At 37.8% G+C, this 13,195-nt stretch overlaps 1 protein-coding gene across 1 annotated transcript in view; it reads left to right on the top strand.

The window, feature by feature from the left end:
* Window positions 1-13,195, top strand: part of Spta1 (spectrin alpha, erythrocytic 1) — a 71,412-nt gene that overhangs the window by 44,864 nt on the left and 13,353 nt on the right. Inside the window, exons 36-40 of the mRNA XM_036202783.1 lie at window positions 404-612; window positions 2,165-2,285; window positions 2,848-2,969; window positions 4,005-4,137; window positions 11,699-11,797. Of these exons, the coding sequence (XP_036058676.1) occupies window positions 404-612; window positions 2,165-2,285; window positions 2,848-2,969; window positions 4,005-4,137; window positions 11,699-11,797 (684 nt within the window). The remainder of the gene's footprint in view (window positions 1-403; window positions 613-2,164; window positions 2,286-2,847; window positions 2,970-4,004; window positions 4,138-11,698; window positions 11,798-13,195) is intronic.

The following is a 13,195-nucleotide window of genomic DNA, read 5'->3' as shown; positions in this document are numbered from 1 at the left end:
CATAAAAGGCCATGGATAAGTGTTGTGCGCTCAGCCCAAGAATACTACAAAACAGGGTACTACTGAGTGTTTTGATCAGTTGGTTAGTAACTATCAATTGCAGCACTGTGAAGACAGTTGTGTGTGGGACAAGTTATTATTCTTGTTGGTGAAACCAGGAGAGAACATAGGAGGAGGGTTAGGTTAACTAAGAATACATGTGATCTGGAGAAATATAGCATGATATCTATATTGCAGGTGTACCTCTTCCCCAACTACATTTGTGTGAAACACTTAATCACGTATATCAATTCAGTATCTTCAAAAGCAGTCTATTATTGAACCCAGTCAAGGAAGTAGAACCACTGACACCTCGGTCTGTATAACACCATACTCCGTTCACTAAGCGTGCTGGATTTTCTAGGACCCTCTCAAAGATCTGAATAATCTGGCTGAGGAGCTGATCTCCAGTGGAACTTTCAACATTGACCAGATAGAAGAGAAAATGAATGGTGTCAATGAGCGCTTCAAAAATGTCCAGAGCTTGGCAGCTGCACACCATGAAAAACTGAAAGAGACCTATGCCTTGTTCCAGTTCTTCCAAGACCTGGATGATGAGGAAGCCTGGATAGAGTATGTATCACCACCTCTCTGGAAAACCCACCAAACAGACTCATTTTATGTAGTTGATTTTCATGTTGATAATACTTTTAAACCTCTGCCTTAACTGAAAGTCAACATTGGTTTCACTTTTCACCTTCAATCGATGCAGGCAAGAAACCAAGTCCAAAGGGAGATAGGAAGAGTAGTTCATCCATATTCTGGGAATAAAATTCAGACTTCATACACATTTGTTTTAAATAGTACATCAAATTGTAGGGCATGGATAGCTGACTCTTTGCAGCTTATGTAGAAGACCACAACATTGCCATTATCATTTCCTTTTAAGATTTATTTGTTTTTATATATGTGCACATGAGTATGTCTGTGTGTATGTGTACTTACATGCAAGTGCCATGGAGGCCAGAAGAGAACATAGGGTTCCCTAGAGCTAGAGATGCAGGTGGTTGTTGAGACTCCTGATGTGAGAGCTAGAACCCAGTTTCCTGCAAGAACAGCAAGTGCTGTTAACCACTGAGGCACTTCTCCATGTTACATAACACGTGACACTAAGCAGTCACATTATCTGTCACAGTTTTACTGCTGATCCCATCCTTTTAAATAGGCTGAGAAATTCTTAACAAATCAGTATTTTCTTGCCTGCTTCATAGTTACTTTGTTTCTTGAGTTTTCATCTGCCAATCTGCAGATTCTTACAAGTAACAAATAAATTAGATGGAAGCATGGTTTATTACAGTGTCAAGTTGGACCTTTTAGTAGTCATAAAATACTATAACCTTTTGTTATTCAAACATTCATGCAGTTTGTAGTGATAAAAATCAAACTCAAGACTTTGTACAAATAAGGCAAGTTCTCCACCACTAAGCTATATTCCCAGATATTGTTATTGATACACAAAAATAATGAAAGTAATATAATTTTTTACAGTTTTAAAGAAGGGAACATTAATATATGTTCTAGAGTACCAATAGAAAGGCTGTTACAGCTATATGCATGGTGGATGTTGATATGTTATTTTAATTTTGTTGATATAAATCAAGTTTTCTGAAATTCTCTTCCACTGCTTATCATTTTGGTGGTGGTTCTTGGTTCAGTAAGGGTTTCTATTACTTTGATAAAACACCTTGACCTAAAGCAACTTGGGGAGGAAAAGGTTTCTTTCAGCTCACGGTTCAACAGCACTGTCCTTCACCAAAGGAAGGCAGGGCAGGAACTCAAACAGGTCAGGAATCTGGTGACAGGAGCCAATAGCAGAGACAATGAGTGTGTGCTGCTTGTTCTTCATAGACCACAGAGAACTGAACCTTCCTATATCAATCAGCAATCAGGAAAATGCACCAAAGGCTTGCCCCCAGACCATTGTGGTAGCAGCATTTTCTCAGTTGAGATTCTCTCTTCCTAATGACTCTAGTTTGTGTCAAGTGGACATAATACAGCCATTATAGTTGTAGATCTCATCAGAATCTCCCAGCTTTCACCACACATACACTTAAAAAGCTATGGCTCTGGGTTGATCTCAGATATATCTAACCTCTGATTTTTCCATTTTCTTCCTGGGTCTCAGGGAGAAGTTGTTACGAGTGAGCTCTACAGACTATGGGAGGGACCTTCAGAGTGTTCAGAACTTACTGAAGAAACACAAACGCCTAGAGGGAGAGCTGGTGGCCCATGAACCTGCTATCCAGGTAAGAATCAAACACCAGACCTAAAGGGATAGAAATCACCTAAAAGCAGTTTTTCACAACGTAGTTAGATAAATCAATACAGTAAAATGCAAAAGCAGTGTTCAGACATAGCTATACCTCATTTAGATCATGGGAATTCTTCTCTTGTGCGTATTTTGTGTTCTTGGAATAGGAGGTTGTAAACAGGATGCCAAGATCTCTCCTTGAATGATTAATTCTGACACTGATGACAATTGAGATGTGGGTTGAGATGCCTGGAAAAGATAACTCTGCTTCTGAACTGGCAATAGAGTCCCCCATGTGATTGTGAATGACCCATAATGCAGAATAAGGGTAGTAGCCTACTGGTTTCTGGGATGTTTGTCACAATATTTGGGAAAGCTTAACACAGAAGATAGAGCTATAACTTTCTTTATATTCCCAGGATCCCGGGACCACCTCAAGTCCCAGGAGCACATGGATAATCTGATGTTAGGAAAGGCTAGATCCCTTGCCATGAACTATGACTGACTGAGAGGAAGAGATTATAGAATGATGTAAATGTGGAATATGTGTTCTTCAGAATGTGCTGGATACGGCAGAGAGCCTGAAAGACAAGGCTGCTGTAGGGAAAGAGGAGATCCAGAAGCGGCTGGCTCAGTTTGTTCAACATTGGGAAAAGCTCAAAGCGTTGGCCAAGATCAGGTGAGTTGGACAATAGAAATCCCAATGAAGTTCCTGTGTTTGAAGAATTAGACTGTTGTTTGAAGGATGCTTACATTGCAGCTCAACATGGCCTACAGACCCTAATCTATTAATTTCCACTCAAAAACCAAGTCCTTCACAAACCATGGTGGCCATGGAGGCAGACAGTTCTTTCTGGGGAATAAGAGGAATTTGCCAGGCTGGAGAGATGGCTCAGCAGTTAAGAACACTTGATGCTCTTGCAGACAACCCAAGTTCAGTTCCCAGCATCCACAATTGGGTGCTTGACAACCATCTGTAATTCCAGTTCCAGGGGATCTAGTGCTGTCTACTGGCCTCCACAGGTACTGGTATGCACTTGGTGTACCTTCATACTATCTTAGTTAACATTTCTACCGCTGTCATAAAGCAAAGCAACTTGGAGTGTAGAGTTTATTTCAGCGCACAATTCCACATCACATTCCATCACTAAGGGAAGTAAAAGCAGGGACTCAAGCAGCACGGAACCTGGAGGCAGGAGCTGATTCAGAAGCCATGGAGGGGTGCTGCTTACTAGTTTGCTCCCCATGGTTGTTCAGCCTGCTTTCTTAAAGCACTTTGGATTACCAGCCCAGAGTTAGCACGCAGGCATACACACATGCATATAAATTTTTAAAAAGTAAATATTTTTTCAAAACAAGGATCTTTTCTGTATACGCAGTACTTTCATCAGATAAGAGGAAAGATAGTACTTGACATGGGGAGCCACTGCCTCACTATGGAGTGTCTACTGCACTGAGACTTTTGTTTGGGTGGGATTTCCTTCATTCATCAAAGTTTCAACGCTATTGCAAAATAAACTTCGAGGACACTAGTCACTTCTGCATCATGGAGGGATCAGCACCACTGACCAACAGGCATGTAGAATTGTGTTCTTGCCCAGTGAAGCTGTGACTGTCCTGAGAACCAGTGGCTTTCCGGGGCGGAAAAACCTGCTGTAGCTCCACAGTTGACCTGTTCCTTCCTCCTCCTGTTGGGCTAACTGCCTGGTTACAGAGGGGCACAGTTGGAAGAGTCTCTTCAGCATCTGCAATTCATGGAGAACGCAGAGGAAGAGGAAGCCTGGCTGAGTGAAAAAGATGCTATGGTCAGCCGGGGGGATTCTGGAGACACACTGGCTGCTACTCAGGTAAAGAAAAAGCAGAATGGGTCAATTGTGTCATCCCTATCTTTTGAATCTTTCTTTAAGAATGTGGTGTTTTCACCTGTAAAATTAGAACCTGTCTCCCGGCTTAGTGAAATGCAGGTGCTTCTGTTAATTCTAGTATGAGAAAACAAGATCTTACTTGTCTCAAGTCATAGAGCCAAACAGGAATGAAAGCAGAATTCAGAGCTTCACCTGTGAGCTGACTGCATAGAAGACATCACAGTGAGAGGCCTTTCCTTATAGGTGTAAGTCCTTACAAGGTGTCTAGATTTTTTCTAAAGATTCTCTAAGTATCAATGTTCCATTAATATGAAAAAATTAATAGTTATTTGTCTTGAATTAGCTACAGGTCCAAAATACATAATTTTAGGAAAAGAAGGATTTTAGCATGCCTATTAACAGAACAGTTCCACATTTAGAGGCATCCTTTTAAGCTATCTTTACTGAGTTTTGTGAATAAAGAAATTAACAAGTTCTATGTGTGATCTTTAGTTAATGTGGGTTTGGGCAACTGCGGGGGAAGCCTTCACAGAGCAGTAATGTTCTGATGACTTTGAGTCTGTTTCACAGCCTTATATAAGTTTGATAAGAGCTCTGTGTGGAGATGAGTCAACTCTATGTGAGATCATAAAGGAAGACTTAGATTTTCAGGAAAACATTTAAATTCCGAAGGGCGAATGTCTCAAATTATCAGCATTTTATCTAAAAATATTATTTGTAACATGCCCTGTACAAGCTCTAACATTTTAATATTTCATATCAAATACTCCCAAAGGCTTCTCTTTTTAAAACTTAAGCTTTATTAATTGTTTTATTGGTTTTGTGAGACAGAGACTTACCATGGAGCAGTGGCTGGTCTCAAACTCATGTCAGTCTTCCTAACTCAGCCTCACAAGAGCTAAGAGTGTGACTGTGCACTGTTAAAGCCTTTTATTTTGAAAGCCAAAGATTACATGCCTTAAAATTAAGAATTCGGAGAAACTATGTATCATTTATTTAATATATTCTAATTGTGTTAATATAATCTAATTAATATAACCTGTTAATATAATCTAATACTAATATATTCACATTTGAAAAGATGCAGCAGAGTATTATAATATTCACATTGTCAAGATGCCATCACAGAATGGCCCATCCCCACTTTTCATCTATAACTCTTTCCAGTGCTTTCTACCTCAAACTGCTATTATTGCTGTTTTAGCTCTGAGTCTAGTTTTTAATAACTGACTCATCTCTCCAGCTCTCAAATTGATATTCTTAACTCTTTTAACCTTCTGAAAAGAAAAGGAAAGAAAGAGAGAGAGAGAGAGAGAGAGAAAGAAAGAAAGAAAGAAAGAAAGAAAGAAAGAAAGGAGGGAAGGAGGGAGGGGAAGGGAGGGAGGAAGAAAGAAAGAAGATAGATGCATGGATGGAGAGAGAGATGATAGATATATAGATAGATGGTAGGTAGATATAGATAGCTCTTTCATCTTGGAAATTAAAAGAAGGGCCTAACACTTACTTGGAATATACCCTATCACAGCTGTAATCCCAACCATATTACTCTAATTTTGAGACAGGTTTTCATGAAGTGGCCCAAGTTGGCCTTAAATTCACTCTTAGCCCAGGTAGGCCTTCAACAAGTAGTTCTCCTGCCTTGCCCAAATAGTGGAATTAGAGTCTCATGACACCAGGTCTGGACCTCTTTTACATTTCTGTAGTTTTGTCATTTTAAGATGCCTTGAGTATTGTGGTTCACACCTGCAATCCTGGCTCTTGGGAAGACTGAGGAAAGATAATTATTGTGAGTTCAAATCCATCTTAGGCTAGACCAGCTGACGTTTTGATACAACAACAAAAAGATGGATATGAAACCATAAGCAGAATAATCACTGACATAAAACGATAGCCAAATGGATGGGAAAACATAGGAGGCAGATATTTGTAACTTTTGCAGAAGTTTGGAGTTTTCATGCAGCATACTTTAGGGGTTAGTTCAGGCTGCTGTGTGCAACAAAGTTCATTTCTTTTTATCCCTAGGTAGTTTTAATGTAGCAATGTACTACAGCTTAACCACTCCCCTGGGTTGTTGTACTTTCTGCCTTTTTTGAAAAGAGCCTTTGTAAATACTGTTGCACAATTTTTGTTATTTCTCTTGTACAAAGACTCAGGAGTTCATTGCTGGACCATCTGTATGCTAACACCAGCTTAGTTTTACAACAACAATAAATTAAGCTCAGCTGTTTTCCAGCATGATTGATCATTTAACGCTCAGATCACCAATGCATACATGATGCAGTCTCTCCATATGCTCACTAACATTATGTGTTGTCATTATTTTTACTTTATTCCAGTCAGTGGACAATGATACCATGCTGTGATTTTAATGTGCATTTTCTTAATAATATTTTTGTTTGACATCTACATTTTTTTCCACAGTGAAATGTCTCTTCACACTTTGTATCAATTTCTATATATAATAGCATTTAGTATGAGATATGTCATCTTAATGAAACTATATACACAAAATATTATTATTGGTGAAGATAGGTACAGTGTATATCAAAACTCTTAATCTCTTTGTTTGATGGAAACTTACAATGGATCATTAGCAGCAGGTCATTTCCCTTCCTAGTTCTGGTAACTGCCATCCTACTGTTTCTGTGCATTTCCCACCACAAGTTAAGTCATGCAGAAAGTCTTTAAATAACTGGCTTATCTTATTTGGCATGATTCCACAATGTTTATCTTTGTCATTTTAAGTTATAAAGATTTGTCTCTCATAATTTTATAAAGCTAAACTGTTATATCTTATATGTGTATAAAAGTTTATACTACATTTTTATCTGTACATCTGACTAGTGTTTCTCAATCTTCCTAATGCTGCCACTCTTTAATACAGTTCCTCATTTTGTGATGACCCCCAACCATAAAATTATTTTCATTTCATTGCTATTTCAAAACAGTAATTTTGTTACTGTAATGAATCATAATGTAGTTATTGATATGCAGGATTTCTGACATGTGACCCCTGTGAGAGGGTTGTTTGAACCAATAGGGGCCACCTCCCACAGGTTGAGAACCACTGCTCTAGACTTTCAGATTAGTTTTTCATGCCTAAAGGTGTGACTTGAGATGAACACTACACTGAGCATGAAAACTTCAATGTCTTTTCAAAACCCCAGTAATATGCAATATTTGCACTTCTGGAGGATATGAACATTGTATTTAAATTGTCTTGAACAATATCAATAACACTTCTCAACGCAGTTAAGTCTGCATTTCCACCAACAGCCTAACATGGCTGCCATTCTCCAAATCCTTGGTAACATGTGTCGCCTTTTGCTTTTGTCAATAACCACCCTCCTAGGCATGAGGTAATAGATAGCCCATTGTGCTTTAATTTCCATTTCCTCCCGATCAATCATGAACAGATGTCTCATACACCAGTGAGCTGTTCATGTCTTCTTTGAAGAAGTTTCATTCAGATCATTATCCTATTTTTAAATCGAACCATTGAGCATTCCTTTTTAATGTTTCTGTCATTTATTCCCCTACTTACTTATTCCAGTAGTGAGTTAAAGCTTTGGAAATTAACCCTTACAAGATAAATGGTTTGTGTCATCATTCTGCAGGTGGTGCTTGAGCTCTGTTGATTGTTCCCTGGGCTGTGCAGAGCTTTGGAGTTTGATGCGGTCCTACTTCTCTATTTGTGGCTCCTGTTGTCTGTGATTTTGTTGTAAAAACCCATGCAAATATTGCCAAAACAAATGTCTTGAAATTTTCCCTGCATGTGTCCTCTCAGAGAGAGGGGGCATACTTTTCACTATTATACTTCAGTCTTTAATCTATTTTACTTGATTTTTTAAAGACATTATTTAAGACAATGAGCTGATCTATTTCTCATGCAAGGGAAGATACAGGATTTAAGTACCATTGAGACTGTCCTTTCCCTGTGGTATATTTTGAGACTATTAGAGACTGCATATATATGTTTTTTTTTATTTCTATTCTATGCACTTATGTCTTTCTTTATGCCAGTTTCATATTGTTTTCATTACTGCAGTTTTATGACATGCTTTTGAAATCATGACATCAGATGTCTAGCTTTATTCTTCTTTTCAGGCTTGGTTTAGCTATTCTTATTCTTTAGTAGTTCCACCTGAATATTAGACTTGATTTTCTTATTTCTGTAAAATATGTCCTGAGAATTTTGATAAGGATTAGGTTGAATCTGTAGATCTCTTCATATGATGTGTGGATTTAACAATTTTCATTCTTCTAATCAATGAAAAATGGGAAGTTGATTTATTTACTTGCATTGTGTATTATTTCTTACATCAGTGTTACCTAAATTTCAATGTATACCTTTTTGATTCCCTTGGTTAAATTTATGGTCAAGAATTTCATTGGTTTCTATGAGGTTTATATAAAGAAGAGTTTTTAATTCATCTTTCATGTAGTTCATTATTAATGTATAGAAATGGAGTGTTTTTATGTGTTGACTTATATTCTGAATTTTTTCTGTTAGATTTATTGGTTTCACAGTTTCTATGAAGTATAGAGTTTTTAACATGTTACATCATTTGATTTCCAGGCTATTTTACTTATTCCCTTCTTATATAGATCATCTTATTTCTTTTTCCTACTTAATTGCATTGGCTAGTAAGTAGCAGTATTATGTTGGATAAAAGTATCACAAGTGCATATTTTTATCTTGTTCCTGATTTTAAAGGGAAAGTTTTTGATATTTTTAAAAACTATCTGGTACAATATTATCTGTGTACTTTTCATATGTGGAATGTGTTGAGGTAATAGGCTGTTTCTATTTTGTCAAGAATTTTTATATTGGGAAAATTGTTCAATTTTGTTCAGTGCTTTTTTGATACTGATTGAGATCCGATGTGATTTTTTTTTTCTTTTCTTCTCTTAATGTGATGTACCCCATTTGTTAATCTGTACATGCTGATGCACATTGGCATCTGAGGAGTGAATTCCATTTGTTCTCCTATAAAACCTTTTCATTGCCCGGCATGTTCAGTTGGAAAACATTCTGTTGAGGAGTCTGCCTCTCAGTTCACCACGTACATACACAACATTGAATAGATGGATGGATTCCTGGGAATGTAAGCCTACCAGGAGTAAGTCATTAAGAAAAACAAAGTCTGATCAGTAGTCAGAGATCAGAAAATTTCAACACAGCAAAAGCCTCTCAGTTCTTCAAGAAAATGAGCCCATAACTTTCTCTTATTCTGATGTCTTCATCTGACTCTGATAGCCATAAGGCTTTCCTCATAAAAGATAATAGGAAATGTCCTCTTTTCTTAAAGTTTTGAACAGTTTATAAATGGTTGGCATTATTTATTTAAGTGTTTGATTGAATTAGTCAGTGAAGCCATCTGGTCCTAGATTTGCTGAGCTGAAATTTCTGATTTCTGACTACTGTTCAGACTTGTATTTCTTTTTTTTCCCCCTTTATTTATTTATTAAAATTTTTTTCATTTTACATACCAACCTCAGTTCCCCCTCCCTCCCCTTCTCCCGCCTCCTCACCTCCCTCCCACTCTACCCCCATCCACTCTTCAGAGTGGGTAAGGCCTCCCATGGCAGTCAACAAAGTCTGGCATACCAAATTGAAGGAGAGCCTAACCCCTCCCCATTGTATCAAGGCAGAGCAAGGTATCCCACCACAGGAAATGGGCTCCAATAAGCCAGTTCATGCACCTGGGATAAGTCCTGGTCCTACTGCCAGGGACCCCACAAACAGATCAAGCCACACAACTGTCACCCACATTCAGCGGGTCTAGTTCAGTCCCATGCAGGTTCCTGGGCTGTCAGTCCAGAGTCAGTGAACTCCAACTAGTACCAGTAAGCTGTCTCTGTGGGTTTCCCCATCATGATCTTGACCCCCTTCTTCTTCTTCTTCTTCTTCTTCTTCTTGTTCTTCTTCTTGTTCTTCTTCTTGTTCTTCTTCTTGTTCTTCTTGTTCTTGTTCTTCTTCTTCTTCTCCTTCTTGTTCTTCTTCTTGTTCTTCTTCTTCTTCTTGTTCTTCTTCTTTTGAATGCCGAATGCCATTTATTGAAGGAGGAAGGTCTTAAATACAGGCTTACAGCACAATGGGAGAAACTTGGAGGGCAGAAGTTTGCTTCTGATTTTTTTTTTTTTTTTTTTTGCTGAGGATCAAACCCTGAGCCTTGCACTTGCTAGGCCAGCACTCTACCACTGAACTAAATCCCCACCCCCCACTCCTGATGTTTTACAATCTTGCATCTAAGCTGTTAACACCCAATATGCTGGATACACAGGCGAGGAGCTTCCCTTAAGCATTCATGAGGGTGGACAGACTTGTATTTATTAATGACTTACTCAAGGTAGGTTTAATTCCCAGGAATCCATCCATCTATTCAACATTGTGCATTTTAGTTTCATTTAATTGTTGACAGTTATTTTTGGAGATTCTTTCTCTTTGTGTGGCATCAGTTTTCTTTTATTTATTTATATTTTAGTTTCTGAACATATCATTTGGAAATAGAAGATAAAAATGGTAAAGGAACTTTATTTCAAGCAGTATACATGGTATACACACACAATTCAAGGTTAACTAAAGCATTCAGTCTTACAACATGAATTACCTTTCAGATCTCCATTACAATTTTTTCAAAACTTATATAAAAACCACAATGTATCCTATATAATTTGAAAAGTAATAAGCATCTATTCTGATGCATAGGCACCTGATATGTTGAAATTTATTTTCGAATTAGGATTTAATAAAGGTACAGATATTCTTTTTGTTTAATTAACTTGAGTTATGATGCCACATAAGAAAAATAAGTATTAATAAGATGTTTGTATGAAAAGAGATAGACAGTGGTAACAGTGGTAATGGAGGTGGTGAGGGCTAGCATAAATATTTTTGAGGGCCGGGGTTGGGGATTTAGCTCAGTGGTAGAGGACCTGGGTTCGGTCTTCAGCTCTGACAAAATATATATATATTTTTTTTTTGAGGAAATTTCTTAAAGAGATAGAAACACTATTCAGACTCTATCCTCACTTCTCTTTCTATCTTGTGAGCTGCACAAACTGCCTGATTTCCAGAAAATAGTTTTAAACAAAGAAGGTTTGGGATGAGATTTGATGATGCCATGTTCTTCTTAACTCCTACCTTTAGGAACAGTTCTTACTTTAGAATGTTCTTAATACTTGATATTTTCTCAAAGATGGAATGTTTGTAAAGTTGCATGAATCTCAGTGTTGAGAAATCCTCATATTTCACCTCAATCTTTTGATTCCAAAATAAAAAGAGAACAACTCTTAGAGGCACATGGGAAATGAGAAATAGTATCCCTGGATTCCTGCCACTCTTTCCAGTGAGATCACCCTGTTTGGCAGGAAAGAGTTTTTAAGAGGAACTTGATAGAGCTATTGCAGAGGAAGTACACCCTCATCTAGTTCATTAATAGGTTGGGCCAACTCTGTTGAATAACATACTGTGGACTTGTGTGTGGATGGAGGTTGACCATTTTTGAACATCATGATCTTTGCTGATCTGTTCATGCAGAGTTTGCTAAAGAAGCTTGAAGCTTTGGAGAATGACTTTGCTGTGCACCAGACCCGAGTACAAAATGTGTGTGCACAAGGAGAAGAAATTATTAGTAAGGTGAGTTCTGAAAATGATTGGCCCAAATATGAAAACAAAAAGAGTGATGAAATTGCCTATATAAAGTAATAAAATGGAATTATAGAGAGATTCTTTTGAAATGAAATGTCACTGTGTAACTCTTGAATGACTTAGAGCTTGGTGTGTAGACCAGGCTAGCCTCAAACCAACAGATCTCTACCTCCCCCTGCCTCTGTCTCTTCCTCTGCCTCTCAAGTATTAGATTTGAAAACCTGCTTAATCATACTCAGCCCAAAACACAGAATTTTATTTACCTCTTGAAAGCAGAATTTAGTTGTTTCCCACAGCAACTCTTTACCTACTCAATTGGTGTTTTCTGAAAATTATTTACAAGTCCTTATATGTTCTTTCATCATTCCATAAAAATACATTGTTGGCCTTTTTGCCAATCTCCATAAATCCTAAAACAAGTTTTATTATATTAGTTAGGGTTTCCATTGAGGAAGAAAGGGCTTATTTCTTGTATGCTTCTAGTTAAAAGCCCATCACAGAGGGAATTCCAGGCACTAACTCAAGCAGGGCAGGAACTTGGAGGCAGAAACTAAAAAAGAGGCCAAGGGGGAATGCTGCTTACTGGCTTGCTCCCTTTAGCTTTCTTATTCTGTTTTCTCATAACACACACAACTGCCCGCCTAAGGGTGGTACTGCCCACAATGACCTGGGTCCTCTCACACTAATCGTTAGTCAACCAAATGCCCCCACAGACTTATCCACAGGACAATCTGGATGTGACATTTTCTCAATTCAAATTACCTCTTCCCAAATGACTCTAGCTTGAGTCAAGTTGACATAAAACTAGCCAGCCCATCCATAGAGTAACCCAAAAGCCTTAAGTGCATTGTCTTCTAGACCTCTTGAGAAGAGGACCACACAAGAACATCTTGATAATTTGTAAATCTTTCTTTGCTTGTATTATCTTTTTTAAAAATATTATATATATATATATATATATATATATATATACATATATACATACATACACACACACACACACAATTCTATATATATATATAATTCTGTCTTCATGTATGCCTTCAGGCCAGAAGAGGGCACCAGATCTCATTACGGATGGTTGTGAGCCACCATGTGGTTGCTGGGAATTGAACTCAGGACCTCTGTAAGAGTAGCCAGTGTTCTTAACCACTGAGCTATCTCTGTAGCCCCACTTGCATTATCTTTACAAAGCCTCATTGATCTCTAAACAGGGATGACTCTATGCCTTCCAAAGACTTCATAAATAAAATCACACTTGAGTAAACAAATATGTCACAATTGTCCAAATGCTAGAATGGAAATATCATTTTTGAACACATCTGAGGAATGGAATCATTGCAATATACCTAGAGTATACCAGTTAGGTGTTTTGGATAAGAGAAT

The sequence above is a fragment of the Onychomys torridus genome, chromosome 11 (assembly GCF_903995425.1).
Source record: "Onychomys torridus chromosome 11, mOncTor1.1, whole genome shotgun sequence".
Classification (NCBI taxonomy): domain Eukaryota; kingdom Metazoa; phylum Chordata; class Mammalia; order Rodentia; family Cricetidae; genus Onychomys; species Onychomys torridus.
The sequence above is the reverse complement of the archived record's forward strand: the minus strand, read 5'-3'. Positions and strand labels throughout refer to the sequence as shown.